Source organism: Typopeltis vanoorti, chromosome 9 (genome assembly GCF_054136105.1).
Source record: "Typopeltis vanoorti isolate ZY-2024b chromosome 9, IOZ_Tvanoo_1.0, whole genome shotgun sequence".
In the NCBI taxonomy this organism is placed as follows: Eukaryota; Metazoa; Arthropoda; class Arachnida; order Uropygi; family Thelyphonidae; genus Typopeltis; species Typopeltis vanoorti.
In genome coordinates this window covers 62,486,830-62,506,846 of record NC_143557.1, presented here as the reverse complement: position 1 = coordinate 62,506,846, position 20,017 = coordinate 62,486,830, and the positions used below count along the sequence as shown (strand labels likewise).

At 37.1% G+C, this 20,017-nt stretch overlaps 1 protein-coding gene across 3 annotated transcripts in view; it reads right to left on the bottom strand.

Annotated features, from left to right (window-relative positions):
* dpa (disc proliferation abnormal) overlaps positions 1-20,017 on the bottom strand; it is a 238,270-nt gene that overhangs the window by 34,046 nt on the left and 184,207 nt on the right. For all 3 annotated transcript variants that reach the window (XM_090398134.1, XM_090398132.1, XM_090398133.1), the window contains exons 17-18: positions 15,429-15,546; positions 3,896-4,137 (exon numbers count right to left, since the gene is read on the bottom strand). In XM_090398134.1, the coding sequence (XP_090254260.1) occupies positions 3,896-4,137; positions 15,429-15,546 (360 nt within the window). The remainder of the gene's footprint in view (positions 1-3,895; positions 4,138-15,428; positions 15,547-20,017) is intronic.

The following is a 20,017-nucleotide window of genomic DNA, read 5'->3' as shown; positions in this document are numbered from 1 at the left end:
ATGTGGAGGTCTCCTCTCAGTTATACAGCTTTGACCCTTAAGCACCCCACTGTGGTTTCTTCAAAAGCTAATATTAAAGAACAAGAGTCATCTAAGAACAGACCAAAATGGAAGTACCATGAAAGTTATTTAAATTATGGATTTGCGTGTATTGGCAATACACATAATCCTGATGCAACGTGTGTTTTATGTAATAAAATACTAGTAAACAGTTCTTTGGTTCCAGCTAAACTTCGTAGGCACTTCGAAACGAAACACACTGATTACAAAGGAAAAGATATACATTTTTTTTTAAGAGACGACGTGACTTGCTAGAAAAATCTAAACTTCAAATGGCTACAATTGCTACAACTGAAAATGCAACAGAGGCATCTTGTCGCGTGAGTTATTGCATTGCACTTCATGGTGAAGCTCATACAATTGGTGAGACGCTCATTAAGCCTTGTGTGAAAGACATTGTATCATGCATGTTAAACGAGCAGGTTGCTAAAAAAAATAGATGCAGTACAATTATCAAATGATGCTGTTTCACGCCGCATCAAAGATCTTTCTGCTGACAGAAAAAGAGCTAATTCATTGACTTAGACTTTGCAGTGAATATTCATTGCAAATGGATGAATCTACAAATGTTGCAGGACTCGCTGTATCACTAGTGTTTGTTCGTTACATATTTGATAAAAGTATTGAAGAAGATTTACTCATGTGCGAATATCTACAAGAAAAAACTACCAGAGAAGATATATTCAACTGTATTAATAATTATATTACAAAACAGGAAGTCGGTTGGAGAAGTGTATTGATATTTGTACAGATGGTGCTCAAGCAATGGTAGGAAAGATGAAGGGAGTTGTAACACGTATCCTGCAAGTAGCTACAAGAGCCACCAAAAGTCATTGTGTTTTGCATAGACAAGCACTAGTAACAAAAAGAATTCCTACATATTTAAAAACTATTTTGGATGAAGCCGTAAAAATGATCAACTATGTAAAATCTTGACCACTTCAATCCAGAAGTGGTCTAATACAGCGATGAAATGGGTAGTGCACATAACGCACTTTTATTTTTAATACAAGAGATAAAATTGCATCTTTTGATAGGAAGTTGCAATTCTGGATTTCTACAGTTGAACAGAATAATTTTGATTGTTTTCCCACCTTGCATGAATTTTTGACTGAAATAAATTCTAAAGTAAATGAAGAAGTATCTAACGTAATTTTAGAACACTTGCATAACTTGCAATCAAACCCTTTTGCAATATTTTCCAAAATCCAGTGAGGACAATTCCTGGGTTCTGAATCCATTTACAGTGACAGCTAAGCCAGCAGGCTTCAGCGCAAGTGACTATGAAAATCTAATTGACTTAATTAGTGATGCTGATTTAAAACAAAAATACAAGGAACTGCCAATAAATGATTTCTGGACAAATTTAACAGAAGAGTACCCCAGCGTGTCAAAACTAGCTATTCTTGTTTTACTTCCTTTAACAACGACATATTTATGCAAGGCAGGATTTTCATATTATGCTGCAACCAAATCAAAGCCCAGGAACAGACTCGACGCTACACCAAATATGAGAATTCAACTTTCTAATATTGTGCCTGATATCAAAAGAATTTCCAATTCAAAGACCCAAAAACATCGGAGTCATTAAGAACTTAATTTGCAATATACGTTTTACTATTTTTATGTGTTTTGTTTTTACTAATTAACATTTGACAATAAATGATTGTTTTTTCTTAACACTTAGATTTATTCGTTTATTTTATTTATATTTACCTACCCTACAAAACCAGCACACAGGAGAAAAAGTCTGCATTCACTCCTAAGTACTTATAATAATGTTATAAATTTTTGGTGATCAGAATGGGATATGTCAATGAAAATCAGCACAAATTAATTTAATGATGGTTTAATTGATGTTTAATTAATAAGTAATTATCAACCATTAATTAACAATAACATAAGCTAAGTTACCAATTAATTATTAATTGGTAACTTAGCTTATGTTATGTTATAGCTTAGAGGTGTTCCGTGAACATTTCAGGATTTGTGAAGTGTTCCGTCGTAGAAAAAGTTTGAGAAACCCTGTATTAGACCATCGTGCAAAAAATGAAGTATGTAAAACGTTTTTTGTCCTCTTCAACAGTATCAACATTGAGGAAGAATAAAAATATTTACGTATCACATTGGAAAACAACATAACCAAAAGAAAAAAAAATTAGAAAGTGCAAAATTACAAATGTCAATGACATTGCTTCAATGGTTCACTACACAATTTGGACAGGACAATTTTGTGTGTAACAATGGTTGGCTGGATCAATTTAAAAACCGACAAAACATTGTTTATCCAAAAATTAGTGAAGAATCTCAATCAACAGAAATCAGGAAAGATTTCAGTGATGAAGACATCTAGAACACTGACAAAACAGGACTTTTGTTATAATTCAACACCTAACAATATATTTAAATTCAAAGGGTGGAAAGAATTCAAAGACTCACTTGACAGTCTCATATATGCAAATACGACAGGAACTGATAAACAAAAAAACTTGTTTATTAGCATAAATAGTTAAAACGTCAATGTTTCAAAAGCATAAGAAAACTTCCTGTGGATTATACACAGCAAATAAGAAGCTATTCAAAAAGAAGAAAAATATTTTAATATTTAATGAAATCAACTCTATTTAGTATTAAAGGTATTGTTTTAAAATTATCTACAAATAAATTGTGTTTAATATTGAGTGTACTATAGTTTATACAAGTATATTCATACAAATAATATCTAGGTATGTAATTATATTTTTTTCTCTCTCTAAAACTTTTGTTTTTTTTAAGCTATTTTTATTGAGTTATTGAAAATTAAAAAAAAAAAAAGATAGATTTAACTCATCACTAATATAGTAAGTAATGGTTATAATGAAGAAATTTTATTGGTTCCCTGGTGCTTGTTATAAGAAAGTTCGATTGTATTTTGCATACCAATATGCTAAAATAAAAGGTAAACATGCTTATGAACAGAATTAGATTAACAAAATGATACACCTAATCAAAAATTCAAATAGGATAATTCATATAAAATGGAAGGAACAGATGCGTTATTATAATCACTTTCATTCATCTTCAATCATTCACTTTGGTGCGATTAGATATTCAATGTTGTATTATATTGGTGGGATTATGCTAGAAGAAACTGATGAGCCTAGGGATCGTGGAGTGTTAGTAGATAGGAACTTGAAGTTCAGGGGCCATGTAACAAAGATTGTAAATACAAAAAGTAATTGCAATGCTGAAACAAACACTCACATGTAAAAATAAAGATATCATTTTGAATCTTTACAAGGCCTTCATAAGACCTCACTTGGACTATCGTGCGCAGGTCTGATCTTCGTTGTAATTCTGATACAGTGGAGAGAGTGCAAAGGAGAGTGTTAAAAATGATATCGGGATTGTGGAATAATGATTATGAAGACAGATTGAGAGTTTGTAGACTACAGACAGCAGCAAACAGGAGAAAGCGGGGTGATATGATTGAGACTTACAAAAACTTTTCTGAAAGGGTCATACATTCCAGTTGATGGAATTTTTCAATTTATGGAGGGTGTGGAAAGGACAAGAGAGCATTCTTGGAAGCTGAGAATGAATGCCGCTAAGAAGGGGAGAGGGCTAAATTTTTCTCTCAAAGGGTGGTGCATGATTGGAATGGATTGGCATTGGGTGTTATGAGTGCAAGAAGTATGAATGAATTCAAGAATAAGTATGATAGTTGGTGTGTGTGCATAGTATGTGGTCTCCCTCAATGAGTCCCTTACTCCCTGGAGGTTCTCTTAATAACAACAACAATAATAATAATAATCTTAAAAAAATTGCTATCAAGACATTTATGCTAAACACAAACCTTCTTGCCTCATCCACATCAACCAATTCAACTACACTTGATAATCGAACCTTAGCATGAGCTTCAGATATCCTAATTAAAGACTCAAGCTGACGTGGATATGCAGATATTTGACCTCGTCCACTACCTATCTTTCTCATTTCAACATATGCTTGAATAAGTGCCTGTCCAGCTTCTTCACTGAGGCGAGGATGAATGTAAGTTCTAGCATATGCAATATAATCTTTTAACAGTCCCAAGTCCTAATAAATGAAAGTGAAATTTTTATATTAATTTCATATTCGGGATATAACTATCCCAAAATATCATGAACCAATATCAACTTTTTCTTAAGTTCAATATAATACATTTAATACTCACTATAACAAACTAACAAGAAAAAGTGTTCATTTCTATGCATTATAAATCCATATTTTATGGATGTTACATACATCAATCCTCAATGCATTATCCTTTCCAAAAATAAGAATATTCAAAACTGTAATAAAGAGATCATAACTACTCACCTGAAACACTTCTCACCAATGAAATCTCAGCTATTAAACAAACAGTGCTTTAAATGGTTACAATCCTGAAATTAGTAAAAAAAAATAGGACTATGGCTTTTGTCTCGCACAGCTTCTTCCCACATCCAATGCAGGTAAGGGCTTTGCTGGGCATGCTCAGCATAGTATTATTATTCAACTAGGGAGCTAGTTTCTGCTCCATGGGAGGGTACAGCAGTAAAACAGCTTTCTGCAGGCTGGCTGCTACATGGGACCAAACCCAATGGTAACGTGTCTCTTGGGAAATTTCCTGATCACCTGGAAAATAATCTTACTGCTGCTTACTCCACCAGGTTGTGCCTGGAGGAAGACCAAGTTAGTGTACCTAAACAGGGAGACAAACATCCATTTTAGAAATTATGTACTTTAAAACTATGTTATTATTATCATTAAGAGAGACCTCCAGGTAGTCAGAGACTCATCGAGGGAGGCCGCACACTACACACACCAGCTACCATATTTATTCTTGAATTCTTTAACACTGCTTTCACTCACAACATCCAATGGCAATCCATTCCAATTATGCACCACCCTCTGAGAGAAAAATCTAGCTCTCACACCCTTCTTGGCGGCCTTCATTCTCAGCTTCCAGGGATGCCCTCTCATCCTTTCCCCACCCTCCATAAATTGAATTCCTGTATGACCCTTTCAGAAGTTTGTACGTCTCAATCATATCACCCCCCCTCTTTCTCCTGTTTGTAGTATCTGCAGTCCACAAATTCTCAATCTGTCTTCATAATCAGTATTCCACAATCCTGATATCATTTTTAACACTCTGCTTTGTACTCTCTCTCTCTCTCTCTCCAATATATCAGAATCACAACAGAAAGCAGGAGACCAGACCTGCGCACAATAGTCCAAGTGAGGTCTTATCAAGGCCTTGTGAAGAAGCAAAATAACATCCTTATCTTTACATGAGAATGTTCGTTTCAGCATTACAATTATCTTTTGAGTTGTATTTGCAATCTTTGCCACATGGCCCCATAAACTTCAACTGCCCATCTATTAATACTCCAAGATCCCTAGCCTCATCAGTTTCTTCTAGCCTAATCCCACCAATATAATACGACATTGGATATCTAATCATGCTGAAGTGAATGACTTTACATTTACTGACATTGAACTGATACCCATTTTCCCATGCCCACAATTCCAGCCTATTCAAATCATTCTGCAAAGACTGCATATCAGCGGCATTCCTGATTACCCTACCTATCTTTGCATCATCAGCAAATAACTATGTTGCTTGTCAAATCCTTCCCAATGTAATTAATGTACAGATTGAATAACAGTGGACCAAACGCTGATCCTTGTGGTACACCACTTGTTTTTTTTATTATTAATTTTTGTACTGGTTATGGGCAGTACTACCCTTACATTATATCCAGACTTGATATAGGCCTAAGCCTTTACAGGTGTTTTACCCCATACCTATTCTAGTTATCATTGTAGTCATTCTCTGGTGGCAACGGCATGCCACCAGTGTGCCCTGTAGGGTCCTCAAGGAAAGAACCTTTATATCCTTCTGCATAAGCCCAAGCTGTTTTAAGTCCTTATAACTATCTATGCTCCATACGCCATGTAAAGAGATGGTGGCGCTGGTAAACCTCGGAGTTGCCCCATGCTCCTCCCATATCTTACTAACTAGATGTTGGTTATTTTTATAGTAGTTCACTTTATTATTATGGCTATAGGGTAGTGGGTGCCCTCTTCCCACCACCTGGGCATCAACTGCCCAAATGTCACCATCTCTTTTAATCACTGTCTGGCTTACGCAAACCTGCGGAGGTCCTATAATATGGTTCCACCGCGGTCACCCAACCTTTGTTCTTAAAGCAGTTGTTCAGAATGAAGACCACGGCGTCATGCCTCCGCACACAGATCCCATGGGTGTGGAAGCAACACTGGGCTATAGTCTCACTGTCTGTAGTGGCAGCCAGCCCTACAGTTTGAGTAGTCACTATCCCATTGAGCTGTGCGGGCTCGAGTAGGCAGGGCATTGATCCTCGTCCTGACAAGATCAATATACTTGAACCCAGGGAGGAGTCTGGTGCCATCCCTTACCTGATCATGCTGCAGAGGCACCAGATATGACTCTTTTAAAGGAGCACCATCTACAGAGCAGTACAACAGAGATGCCCACCTCTTGTGTTCTGTGGGTGCTGACTCAATTAAGGTACCCTGATAATGGGACCAGCCTTTAGCCTGCTCTAAAGTCTTCTTGTATTAATGGGTTATAGAAAGCCTCTCTGCAGATAGGGGAAGAAGATAGTTCTAGCTTTGCGATTCTTGACACCTGCAGGCGTGGGATCAGCCATCTAAGTGATGGAACCGTTGCGTCGAAATATGCAGTACAGGTGTCAGGCAGAAGTCGGAGCCATCATCTCATGGCTGAACGGATAGCCCTGTCCATTTGGGACAGTACCAAGATATATGTCCTCCCAAGCACCAACTTGTGGTAAAAGCGAGGTAGGAGATAGTGAGAAAGAAGAAACAGTCTTTGCTGGGGCTTAAGAGGAGCTTTCCTCAAAGAAGCGATCCCAGCTTCTAGGATAGAAGGGACAGAAGACCTTGCCTTTGGGGTGAACATGATACCAAGGTATCTCCACTCTTCCAGGATGGTCAAAGCATGCAATGGCCTCCCGTGCAGGGAAAACTCTATAGTCTCACCCTTAAGCTTCTTCTCACGACCAGAGGGGACAAGAGCTAGAGCAGGACTTCTCTACATTAATAGAAAGGCCTTGAATGGAGAAGAAGTCAACTGCCCGGTCAAGGAGTTCCTGCAAGCCTATCTTAGTAGACGCTACGAGAATAAGATCGCCGCAAAGCCATAGCATTAAAGGAAGAAGCGCCTAAAGAGTAGCCTATATGGCTAGGAAGAGAGTGAAGAAACTCATCTATGACACATTTAAGAAAAAGAGGAGATAGAGGATTACCCTCTAGTGGGAATAGAAGTTGCACGGAACCCTGTAGTGATAGTGATGGAGCTACCCAAGTATAGCTCCATAACATACGAAAGAAAGGGTTCTGGACATCCAGCAATAGAGAGCGCTCAAAGTAGAGTAGGAAGGGAGACACTATCAAAGGCCTTTTGGACGTCCAGTGATGCCATATATAGAGGCTTAAGGTGGCATCAGGAATCAGAGAGAAGAGAAGAAAGAAGATATATATTTTCGGCACAGCCGTCCGAAGGGACAAAAGCTCTCTGTCTATAATCATGCTGACCTTCCAGAATCAGATCTCCCTTATACCTCTTTTTAATATCTCAGTCAGCCATCCTCTTATCCATGTTAATATTGTATGACTCAAACCCATTTTCTCCAATTTATGCAGCAGTCTGCCATGCTGTATTCTGTCAAAAGCTATAGCAAAATCCAAAAGTATCATGGTGTATCCATTCCCATCGTCTAGTTCAATGACAACATTGTTATAGAATGTGAGCAAGTTGCTAAAACATGACCTTCCCTTAGTAAACCCATGTTGTTCATTGCAAAGTAGAGATTCACTGTCAACCCATTTCTGAATGTAGGCCCTAATCAATTTTTCCAAAATCTTCACCACTCCTGAGATACTAATTGGTTGATAGTTGGATACATCGGTCTTTGCACCACCCTTGTGCAATGGAATTACCATACATTCCTTCTATTCCTGCAGAATCTTCCCTGTTCTGAGACTCATATTAAACATCCTGGTCAAAGGAATGGCCAGTTCAGCTGAACACTCTTTTAGCACATGTGATGATATTCCATCAGTCCCTATTGCTGAATTCTTATTCAGTTTGTGCAACAGCTCTAATACCTCGGTCTCACACACCTGAGGTTCTTCATCTAGTGAAGAGGTAACAGTGAGCTCAATGCTGTGTTCGCCAGGTTTATAGCTTTTAATGAAATGGGCGCTCATTAACTGAACAACCTCTTCTGCACCTGTAACCTCATGGCATCTGGATTTAGAAGAGTTACTCTTTCATATTCATTCTTTCTTTTACTTGCAGCATATCAATAGAATTCTTGTGGGTTGTCTTTAGCACGCAGAGCCTTCGCTTTCCATACAACCGTTGTGACTATTCTAACCTGCTCGTTCATAACGAACGTCATCCTTATGCAAACAGTATTCCTTCCACATTGTCCTTTTCTTACGAATCTCTTGCTTAACACGTTAGCTGCCACGCTACTTCGGCATAGTCTGTTCCCGTACGCCGAGCAATTTCACTTCTTCAAGGTCAGTACAGTAATCTTGTTGCCGGTAGTAAGCGTCATACGAGTATACTCGTAGTTGGCTTGTGCAGAGCATATACCATCTATGAGAATACACAGTTTTGATGCTAGCTCCACAAGCCAAGCATTTTCACTTCTTCAAGGTCAGTACAGTAATCTCGTTGCCAGCGGTAAGCATCATACGAGTATACTTGTAGCTGGCTTGTGTGGCTGGTTTACCAACTACGAGTATACTCATAGTTGGCAGCAAACGTGTTAATAAGATTACACATCCATTTGACTCCTACTCTATTTATTCTTTGAATTCTCGGGACACATTCTGATATCACATCATCTAAGTATTGTTTAAATGCTTCCCATGCACTGCCGATATTCTTTCCATCCAGTAACAGATCTCATTCCACTGGACTCAGTATACTCCTCAGTTGGTCATAATTTCCTGCTTTGTAGTTCAGCATGTAACCTTTTCTGAATAGAACATTCATAAATTTAGTCACTGCCCAAGTGAGTACCGCATGATCACTGTCACCAACTGGAGGCAGAATAGTTATGTCTTTAACTGAAACCGCACAATGACACTATAATCAAATCTAACACTCTTTGACCTCAAGTTCCTTCTGTCACATGCTGCTTGAGGAAGTTGTCCTGCAACAGCTCAATAAATGCATTTCGATTCTTCTCATGAGATTCTACTGCTACCCAATCAATATTTGGATAATTAAAGTCTCCCATTATGATTACTCTTTTCGCACTCACCTTTTCTATTGGTGATGCATTTCTTCATCACCAGCAACCAATCCACCAGGTCTGTAACAACAATATAAATAACTATATTGTTATAAGTAAATTATTGTTATAAATAACTATTTTAATTTCCTGACGTTTCGACCTTCATATTAAGGTCAACATCTGGAGTAAATACAAATATACAAGGACAAGCTGAGTTACATTTCACATAGTAAGCTAAAGAAACAATGATTTGATCATCGGTTATTCTACTGGCCTGACCTCTAGTGAAAGAAAAAAAAAATACAAATAAAATTACAAATTAATTAATTATTTAGAAACTACATCAAAGCTAAATTCTTTAAGATAACATGAGAGAAACATTCTTTCTTATAGATAGTTTTCTTATAGTAACAATGATGTCCTATTTTTAACATTACAATTCTTATATTAGATTTAGGATTCTGGATTAGCTACAGTCATGTTTATAGTTAACTCTTAGGGAGAAAGGTTTCATGGATAAAATATGTGCCTTCTGTATGCTTGGAATTTTTAGACCATCATTATTGTTCAGATTAGGGTGGTTGATAAGAATCTTACAAGCTTCCTTAAATTTACGTTCATACCATGTTTTGGTGTGATGTAAACAACGTGCTTTTTTTCCAGTCAATTCTATGTAAAGTATTCAGGGCGTGATCAGAAAGTTGTTTACATCACACCAAAACATGATATGAACACAAATTTAAGGAAGCCTGTGAGATTCTTATCAACCACCCCAATCTGAACAATAATGATGGTCTAAAAATCCCAAGCATATGGAAGGCACATATTCTACCCATGAAACCTTTATCTCTAAGAGTTAACTATAAACAGGACTGCAGATAATCCAGAATCCTAAATCTAATATAAGAATTGTAATGTTAAAAATAGGATATCATTGTTACTCTAAGAAAACTATCTATAAGAAAGAATGTTTCTCTCATGTTATCTTAAATAGAATTTAGCTTTGATGTAATTTCTAAATAATTAATTGATTTGTAATTTTATCTGTATTTTTTTTTTTTTTTTACTAGAGGTCAGGCCAGTAGAATAACCACCAGTGATCAAATCATTATTTCTTTAGCTTACTGTGTGAAATGTAACTCAGCTTGTCCTTGTATATTTATATACTCCAGATGATGACCTTACTTAATATGAAGGTTGGGAAATTAAAATAGTTATTTAATACGGTTGTAAAGACCATAATTTCTAAAATGAATGCTGATCACCATGCAACACTAAAAGAAAGGAAACAAATGTCAGCCATCTAATTATCATCCCATTACTCTCACATCAGTACTTTCAAAAATGATGGAGAAGGATCAACAACCAGCTTATTCACTACATGGAGACTTAATTAGTGATCACCAATATGGATTCTGCCATTCTCATTCTACAGCAAACATCCTCACTAATCTCTCCCACCTTTGGACACGGGATATGGAAAGGCCTGTGTTCCTCTCATCAGATTTCTCTATCAATATTGAAGTATCCGAGGGTTCTGTACCTTCACCCATGCTCTTTCTCCAAAAAGTCAGCATAATAATAAAAATGTGATATTTTCATAACAAAAAAAAAAGAAGACAGTGAGTAATCAGTAAAAATTCTCATAGGGTATTTTCAAATCAAGCTCATTAAATAACAATTCTTAACCAATTATTTGCTTCAAGGGCTCGCTTTAGTGAGTACGGGCATGGCAAACCCGAGGTACCTGATGCTGGACCATGCCTTACTTCATGTAATATACATTTGTTATATTATCTGTAGACTAGTCCCTCCCCTTTTTTTTCTTTCTTTTCTTCTTGCTCCTTCCCCCTAATGCTATTAGAGTATTCAAGGGCTAGGGCTGCTTCCAGATAAAATGAGAAAAGGGCCTCTGCAATTCTACCAGTCCACTTTCTTCTTGAAGTGACTTCACTCCAAAATGCTAATATGGTTGTGCCTTATAACACATCTCATGCTGCATCGGTTGTTGTGAAGAATAATCAGAGCCGAGTTCAGGGGTTAAGCAGAGGATCCTGTTCGAGAAGTATATTACAGTCTCCATCAAAAGTCAGTGATACTGTGAATGAGTAACAAAGAAGTTATAAGATTAATCTTAGAAGGGATTTTACAGGCACATGGAATGTTCGGGGTCTACAGATAGTACTCTTGAGATTGTCTGTAAAGAGATGGATAGGTATAAAATTGACATCCTGGGAATTACAGAGACCAGATGGAACGGGGAAGGTCACTTCAAAAGACAGGATGCTAAGCTAGTTCTTTACTCAGAAGGCTCAAAGCATCATGGGGTAGCTGTGATAATGAAGACAATTCAGGCAAGAAGCCTTCTTGGTTATAACCCTGTTAATGATAGGATACTTTCTATAAGACTTTAGGCTCATCCTACCAATGTATCAATTGTGGTAGTCAATGCACCCCCACATGGATAGACCCAATGAAGAGAGTGAGAAATTCTATGAAAACTTACAAACTGTTCTGGACTGCCTACCAAGGAGAGACATACTTTACATCTTAGGGGGACTTAAATGCAAAAGTGGGAAAGAGTATGAGAGTCAGGCCGGAGTGTGGCATGTTTGGTCTGGGTGAACGTAACACCCATGGTGAAAGAATGTTGGAATTTGTCCGTGCTAACAGATTAGTTATTACCAATACCTGCTTCCAGAAACATCCACGATGGACCTCTACTTGGACAGCTGACATTGATAGGTCAAGGCACCAGATTGATTACATCCTGGCTCTCCAGCGGTGGAAGACGAGCATTTCTGATGTGCATACTTGTCCTGGAGCAGATTGTGGTACAGACCATCAGTTAGTAAGAGCCAAAGTAAGACTAAGACTCCAAAAACTTTCAGGTCAGGCATATCCCACTAGATTGGATGTTAGAGTAATTCTTAATGGATTCACAGAAGAAATCAACTTGGTTGGATGATTTTTTGGAGACCAATGAGGAGAACTCACCAGAAATGCTTTGGGAAGGAGTCAAGGTGATAATACAGGAATACAGCGAAGAAGTATCTTGGCCCAATAAGAAGACTAAGAGACCCATGGATATCAGATTCAACATGGGAACTAATCAAAAGAAGGTGGTTGGAAAAACAAAGAGACACAGGGACTGAAGAATACAAGAAATTACATAGAAAAGTCAGAAGAGCAGGACAAAGAAAAGTTCTATACTAATAAATTGTGAAGAGATAGAGTTCCAGATGAAGAGGAACAATTATAAAAGGATGTTTTTTTAGTTCGTGACTTAAAGCACAAGTTTAAGCCTAAATTGAATGTCATCAAAGACAGGAATGGAGCATTACTAACAGAAGAGTTGGAAATCAAAAACAGATGGAAAGAATACAGTTTCTCACCAGGAATTGTACAGCAGAGTGGATAAAGAAAATGTGGAACCCTCTCACCAGGAAAATTTTGATTAGGAACCTCCTCCATTTAGGCATGAAGTTGAAAGAGCAGTTAAGCAGCGTAACAGCAATAAGGCCCTAGGTGCAGATGAAATCCCATGCAGAATTAATCAAGGCCACAGGGGATGGAGGATAAGAGTGTTTCATAGATTGATTACAAGGATCATGGCCTAGAGACTGGAAAAGTTGATTTTCATACCACTACATAAGAAAGGTGATATGAAGGCATGCTAGAACTATAGAACTATTTAATATCTCATGCAAGCAAAATTTTATTGAAGATCATGCTAAATAGGATTGAGGCCAAAGTTGAGGCAGAGATGCCCAAGGAACAAGCAGGTTTTAGGAAAGGTAAGGGCACCAGAGATCAGATTCTTTGCCTTAGATCATAGAAAAATATAAAGAATTCAGACTCCCTCTGGTAATGTGTTTCTTAGACTGCTCTAAAGCTTTTGACTATGTTGAGCATGTGAAACTGTGACAAGTAATGAAAAGAATGAGTTTTCCTCAACACACTATCACGTTTATAGTCAACTTGTACAAGGAGCAAGAAGCCATGGTAAGAACAGGTGTTGGATACTGACTGGCTTCAAGTTGGAAAAGGAGTCAGGCAAGGATGTTTATTTTCTCCTCACTTGTTTAGTATATGTGTGGAGGATATCATACGTGAAACATTGGCTAAGTTCAAGACAGGAATTAGGATAGGAGGTAGATTGATCAGTAATCTGAGGTATGCTGATGATACAGTACTTCTTTGTAATGACATGGAAGAACTAGGACTAATTCTTGATAAAGTTAACAAGATCAGTAATAACAGAGGACTTCAACTCAATCCTAGCAAGACAAAGATTATGGTTCTCAAAGGAAATACAAACAGGGGAGGCTCTTGAGAAACAAGTGTACCTTAAGGGAGAAAGAATTGAGGATGTCAGCAAGTTTGAGTACCTGGGAACCATTATTAATGTGAAGAATTGCTGTTCAGACGATTAGGAATGGCAAAGAGAACAGTCAGAGACTTGTCTAAAATCTGGAAGGACTGATCTATCTTCATGGGAACAAAGTTGAGGATTTTGGATGCAGTTGTTTTTCCAACAACGACTTATAGATGTGAGACTTGGAACCTAAAGAAGTAAGATAAGAAATAAATATCTGCTTTTGAGATGTGGTGTTACAGAAGACTGTATACTGAAAAGCGTACAAATGAATGGGTGATAGAAAAGATCAGTAGAACTTTAAAGCTCCTTAAGGATACTGACAGAAGAAAGTTAAAATATTTTGGACACATAGAAAGGATGGAAGGGAGACTTCTCAGAACAGTAATAGAAGGTAAAGTTCCTGGAAAAAGAGGAAAGGGTAGACCATCAATGAGATGGATGGATGGTGCATGTGGAGTGACTGATCTTCAGAGATTTGAGGCCTCCAGAAAAGCAAACAACAAGACTACATGGCGAGGCCTAGTGTAGCACATCACCGAGAATCGGAGTGACCATATGGCATCCATAGATGCCCAGTGAACGTATAGATAGAACCAATTGTTTCCAATATCTATTCATTGACACTAGCGGAAATTGATGAATTAAGTGATGTGCCAACAGATAATAATGTAAACGTATATACAATTATGAAGGAATACATCATCGTCGATCTCCTATTTATATAATATACGGTCATTATTGAATAATATTTTAAATGCATGTCTCTTGGACCAAATTGTTAAAATTGTTTAATAGTTAAAAAGATTCTATGTTCCGTTTATGGGATGTTCTTTGTTTTTCCATGGTTCTCGAAGTTTATTTTGCTGTTGTATCAAGCATGCAATCACAGATTTCATTACCCCAGTTATCTCTGTCACAACAATGATTAAAACTGGGCAAATGGCCTTTGATTTGGTCTAGTAGGGCAATTTTTTTTGGTTAGTAGAAAATCTTTATGTGGCATCTTGCTAAGGGTCCAAAATTTTATAAATTTAAAAACAAAATTATCCAAAAACAGAGTACTGAAAAGTCTTTTTACTTTTCTGTTAGGTGTTGGCTCTGCATGAAAGATGTGAAATGCATGCAACTGACACTATGTTAGAAACTATTCCCCTCAAAAAAGCAATACGCTATATAACCCTGAACTGGTAAGAGGAATGATGAGTCATTAACATGCGTTATGTAAAATATGCATGGAACAAAGCTGATGAGTCATTTACAAGCTGCATTAAACAGAATAACCTTTGCTCTACTTGTACCAATAATCCCTAAACTAACGACCATTTACACGCAATTACCTCAGAGGGATAATCTCAAGAACTGCAGTCTCCTATCTTAAATAAACAGCTTGTTGTCTCAAATAAGCGAAGGAAACTCTGGCAATTTTCTCAATTTGGTTTTTGTTCTTCAAGATTTGTCCCAAATAACAGAATTCTATTGTACATGAAAACAATAAACCTGTTTATGTATGTATGTTATTCAAATCAGAATTTAATAGTATTTCTCTCTCTCTTTCCAGACAAAGAACTACATGTAAGCTTAAGTTCCAATCTAAACATGTTTTCAAAAAATGGAGGAAATCACATGAAACTACAAAGTCATGATCAAAATAAAATTTTATTAACCAGAAACTCCTCTTCCTCTTCTTCTCGTGTTCTGTGGTACAATGATACCAGGTGCCTGGCTAATCTTCTGTCATACAGCTCATCTTGGGGATCAAGAATTAGAAAAATCAGATCGAATCTACAATTATATAAACAAAAGTGAAATCATAAGTATAAAATAAAAAAACTTAACGTTCATTAAGTAAATAAAATAAAATAAGTAAATATTAAATAAAATTCTAAAGTATTATGTGACTATGAGGGTGGATCCCTCTACCTGGCACTGATAAAAAAAAAAAGACAGTACAATTTCCCTCTCCCAAGAATACTTTTCTATGTTGCTACTGACAAATAAAATTCAGTTGATTTACTTTTTGAAAAAGTACACTAAATATTATTAATCTCTGATTGTCAACAGCACTTTTTTCTCTAATTCTGAATTGTTATTTTTCAAACCTGTTCAAGCAGTGCTAATTTTTATATGTCGAAGTAAATAGTAAGTAAAACATAATAGAAATTTTGTTTCAAGCCATTATTAACTATGAGTAGAGACAGATTAAGGGAGGGGAGGGGGGGTGGAAAGTGGATGAGAATTTTTCTGAAGAAATGGAAATTCACATATCCACATGATAGTCATACTGAATATGTGAAGTAAAATGAAGGTATATCAAGAAGAAATGCATGTTATGCAATTTATAAAGCAGTACACAAGAATTGAAGAATTAAACCAAAATGTAATAGATGTTTAAGCAAGGAAGCCTGGGATTGTGCAGTGCAGTAGTCATAAAATATGGGAAGAAGGTACAGAAAGCAAACCAGGTTCACAAATCCTACATTTGTGAACAAATCACTCAGATACGTTGTTCTGAAAAAGAGAAACCGTTAGTAGAAAGAAGTGAACCTAATATTAGAGAAGACATTCGTACAAGAGAAGAAAGAAGCAACTTAGAGAGGCAAAAATCCATAGTTTGAGGAAGAAAAATAAAATGTCTAGCTACTTTAAGTAGCTAGATTCTGATGGAAGAAACTGAAGTGAAGCATGACAGTTCATAATCATTTTGTAATGATGTTGATTTAAACAACAATGACAATAACAAGAGAGATTTTCCAGCATGCAGAACCTTTACAGTTTATAATTGCAGCAAATTGATTTTTCAGTAGATTATTTGAGTAGACTGATTAAGCAGTTTATTTAAGATTACTTCTCATAAAGGACTTAACATCACAGTGACTTTCAAGCTGAATGAAACCATCTGCAGCCTACTCAGGTCTCCTAAGGACAGCACCCCCCCCCCCCCTTTAACAAACACCTGGAAATATACAGAATACCTTTCTCCCCTCAAATCAACAGCCAACCTGTGGATTTGAAGGGAGAAAGAAACAACATGATGGAGATGTTAAGCATAAAATGAAAAGAAATAACTAGTCTTGCGAACCATACCTCAACCAATAAGCATACATTAAACTGGGATATTTTGACCATGCTGCATTTAGAAGAAAACTGTTACTCCACCAGACTTCTTAAAAAACCCATTACAATTATCCATTCACACAGATTTTTGAACAAAAATCCAGACCTGAATAACAGACATCTAGAAATCTCTCATTAAGTACTTCAACATCTTGAATTTTGATTTTGCCTATCTGTGGTCTGTGTTTTACAGAAGGAAGGAAAGATTTCTATAATGCTGATGGATTGCATCGAAATGGTTTTGGTGTTAGGTGTCTAGAGCTTTATTCACTGAGCATGCTGAAGTGCAAATTTAGGAAAACATAGCAATTAGGATGGAAATAGGTGAGTTTGTGTGAAGGCACACATGAAGTGAAATCTAGTCTCTCAAGCAAAAATATTGAATAGGGTAGTCAAATCAGAAAGTAAAGATGAGTGCAGACTTAAAGGAATGCTGCAATTTCTATATACTAATGCCAGAAGTATCAGGAACAAGCGAGAGAAGTTTTTGGAATTGGTTAGTGCAATGTCACCAAAAGTTATAGGGATTAGTGAGACTTGGCTAACAGCGCATGATGTAATTACAGGGATGGAATGTGAAGTGATTAGTATTTTCAAGGATGATAGAGAAGACACAATGGGGGAAGGGAAGTACTGCTGATGACAGAGGATGAACTGCAGCCAAAAAAGAATAGGAGATAAGCAGGAAGATGGCTGTTCATTTGAAGCAGTCTGGTGCGAGATATTTTTCTCTATTCTTTTAGGATGTCCGCTGACTTCTTTGCTAGAAACTTTTGATATGCTTTCTTCTTTTACAGGACTGCTTCTTAAACTTTTTTTGTCCACCATGGTGTTCTCATTTTGCTTTCCTTGCAGATAACTTCACCACATGCCTCCCTAGCTGAATCAATCAATGTCTTCTTCAGAGTTTGCCAGTGAACAAGACAAGGACCAAGGTTTGGTTCTTGTTTTCAATTTGTTTCATTTTTTTCTTCAATAGTGTTTGTAAAGTCAAGTCTACAATTTGCTTGTAAAAACTGCTCAACTTTAATTCTTTTTAAAACTTTCTTACATACCATTCTTTTCAATATGATATCCATTTTTATCCTGCTTAGTACTAAGTAGTGGTCACTTCCAATTTCAAATCCTCTATACACTCGTATCCTGAACCAGATTGTTATCACTATCAACAATGACGTAGTCAATGAAGCTTTTCTTATTTCTTGTGTCTTCTCTCCATGTGAACTTATGCACATTTTTATGTCGATGTTAACAGTTAACATGGTGTTAGTAATGACTAGTCCATGTCCTGAGCAGAAGTCCAGTAAATACTTGCCATTATTATTAAGTTTGTCGTTTTCTCCAAATTTTCCCAAAATCTTCCTATATAGCTGGTGAGATTCATTTCCTACTCTGCTGTTCAGGTCTCCAACAAGGACCACTTTTTCCATTTTCTTTATGACAGCTGCCTGTTGTAATAACTCAAAAATTTCCCCCACTTCTTCCTTAGAAGAACCTCCTGTGAAACCGCAAGTACAAATAAGTTTCATCGTCCATCTCCCCATTTTTGAAGTATATCCACATAACTCTACTTTAAATTGTCTTCCAAACCAGATGTTTATCTTCATGTTTGGTATTGAATGCTATTGCTACTCCTTCCTTTCCTTGATCATTATTGTCTGAAAATAACATCCTACACTTAATATTTAGTAAGATCTCCCTAGTTTTTATTTTTTGTCTCAGTAATGTCAATTATGTCCACATGGTACTTTTCCAATTCTTCTGCAAGTTCGATTTCCTTTCCATTCAAATTCCTTATATTGATGGTTTCTATCTTCAGTTCTTCTGATGTCAGGTTTATTCTTCGTCTTCTTCTAGATGTTGAGTTGGAGCTTGTGTCAGTAGCTGACTTATCACTGTTCACCTTGGTTCACTGAAGAATTGGCAGGGGGCATGATGTTACAACATGTTGAGATTTCATGATAGCTGGGGTATTTCAAGGCTCCTGCTGTTTTTTTTCAGGGAACCAGGGTGAGCAGCGAAATGGTCAACTATTGGAAGAAGTTTGTGGTTCAAGCCAACAGAGAGTACAATTTGGTCGGCTAAGTCCAAATTGCCAGTCCATCCATGTTCGTTCTGTACCCAGTAGATACCTATTAACGAGGCACACCACATGAAGGTGAGGAGTGGATATTAGGCCAGTAATTCCAATCAGTTCTCCACATTCCTGAAAGGTGATATGTAGTCATTCCAGTTATTTGGCTTTAACCCTTAAGCGACCCTTGGCAGATATCAAAAATTGGTATATGGAGGGGCAGAATCAAGGTGACAGATGACTAGTGGTGTGCCGCAAGGCTTAGTGCTGAGACCACTAATGTTTATTTTGTACATAAATGATATAGGAAATAACCTGAAGGAAATATTCAGTTGTAAGCTGATGAGCAAAATTAGGTAGAGTAACAGTTAATCAAGGTGATGTGGGGAGTTTGCAGGATGATTTAAACATGCTGTCAGTATGGGCAAAACATAATGGGTGTCAGTTTAATTTGGAGAAATGTAAAGTTATGCATTTTGGGATAAATAGATTACAAGCTATGTACCACATTGATGGAACTGTACTCCAGGTAATAGATGAAGCTAGAGATTTAGGGGTGGTGGTAGACAAAGAGTTAAAGTTTAGAGGGCATATTGCTAAGGTAGCCCATAAGATTACTTGGCCTCAGATCTGGTCTCTTGAGTTTTGAGAGGGAATGAGGAAGCAGTGGAGAAGATTCAGAGTCAATTGACCAAGATGATGAGTGGTCTCTGGAATGTTCCCTATGACGATAGATTGAGGATGTGTGGATTGCAAAAGTATGCTGATGGGAGAAAAAGAGGGGATAAGATAGAAACATTTAGGTTGCTTAAAGGGTTTTATAGATAGATTGATGCAGGGGAAATATTTCAACATTTGGCTACAGGGACCAGAACAGGAGGTCATCCCTTGAAGTTGAATAAGGGTGTGGTTCATAGCAGTGTGGGGACTACATTTTTTGCTCGGAGAGTTGTGAATGAGTGGAATGGGTTGCCAGAGTCAGTTGTGAGTGCTTTGTCTGTTTTCGGACTCCATGGAGGTGCCCATACAATAATATCCTCAGTCTTTGCCTGATGACAGTTAATG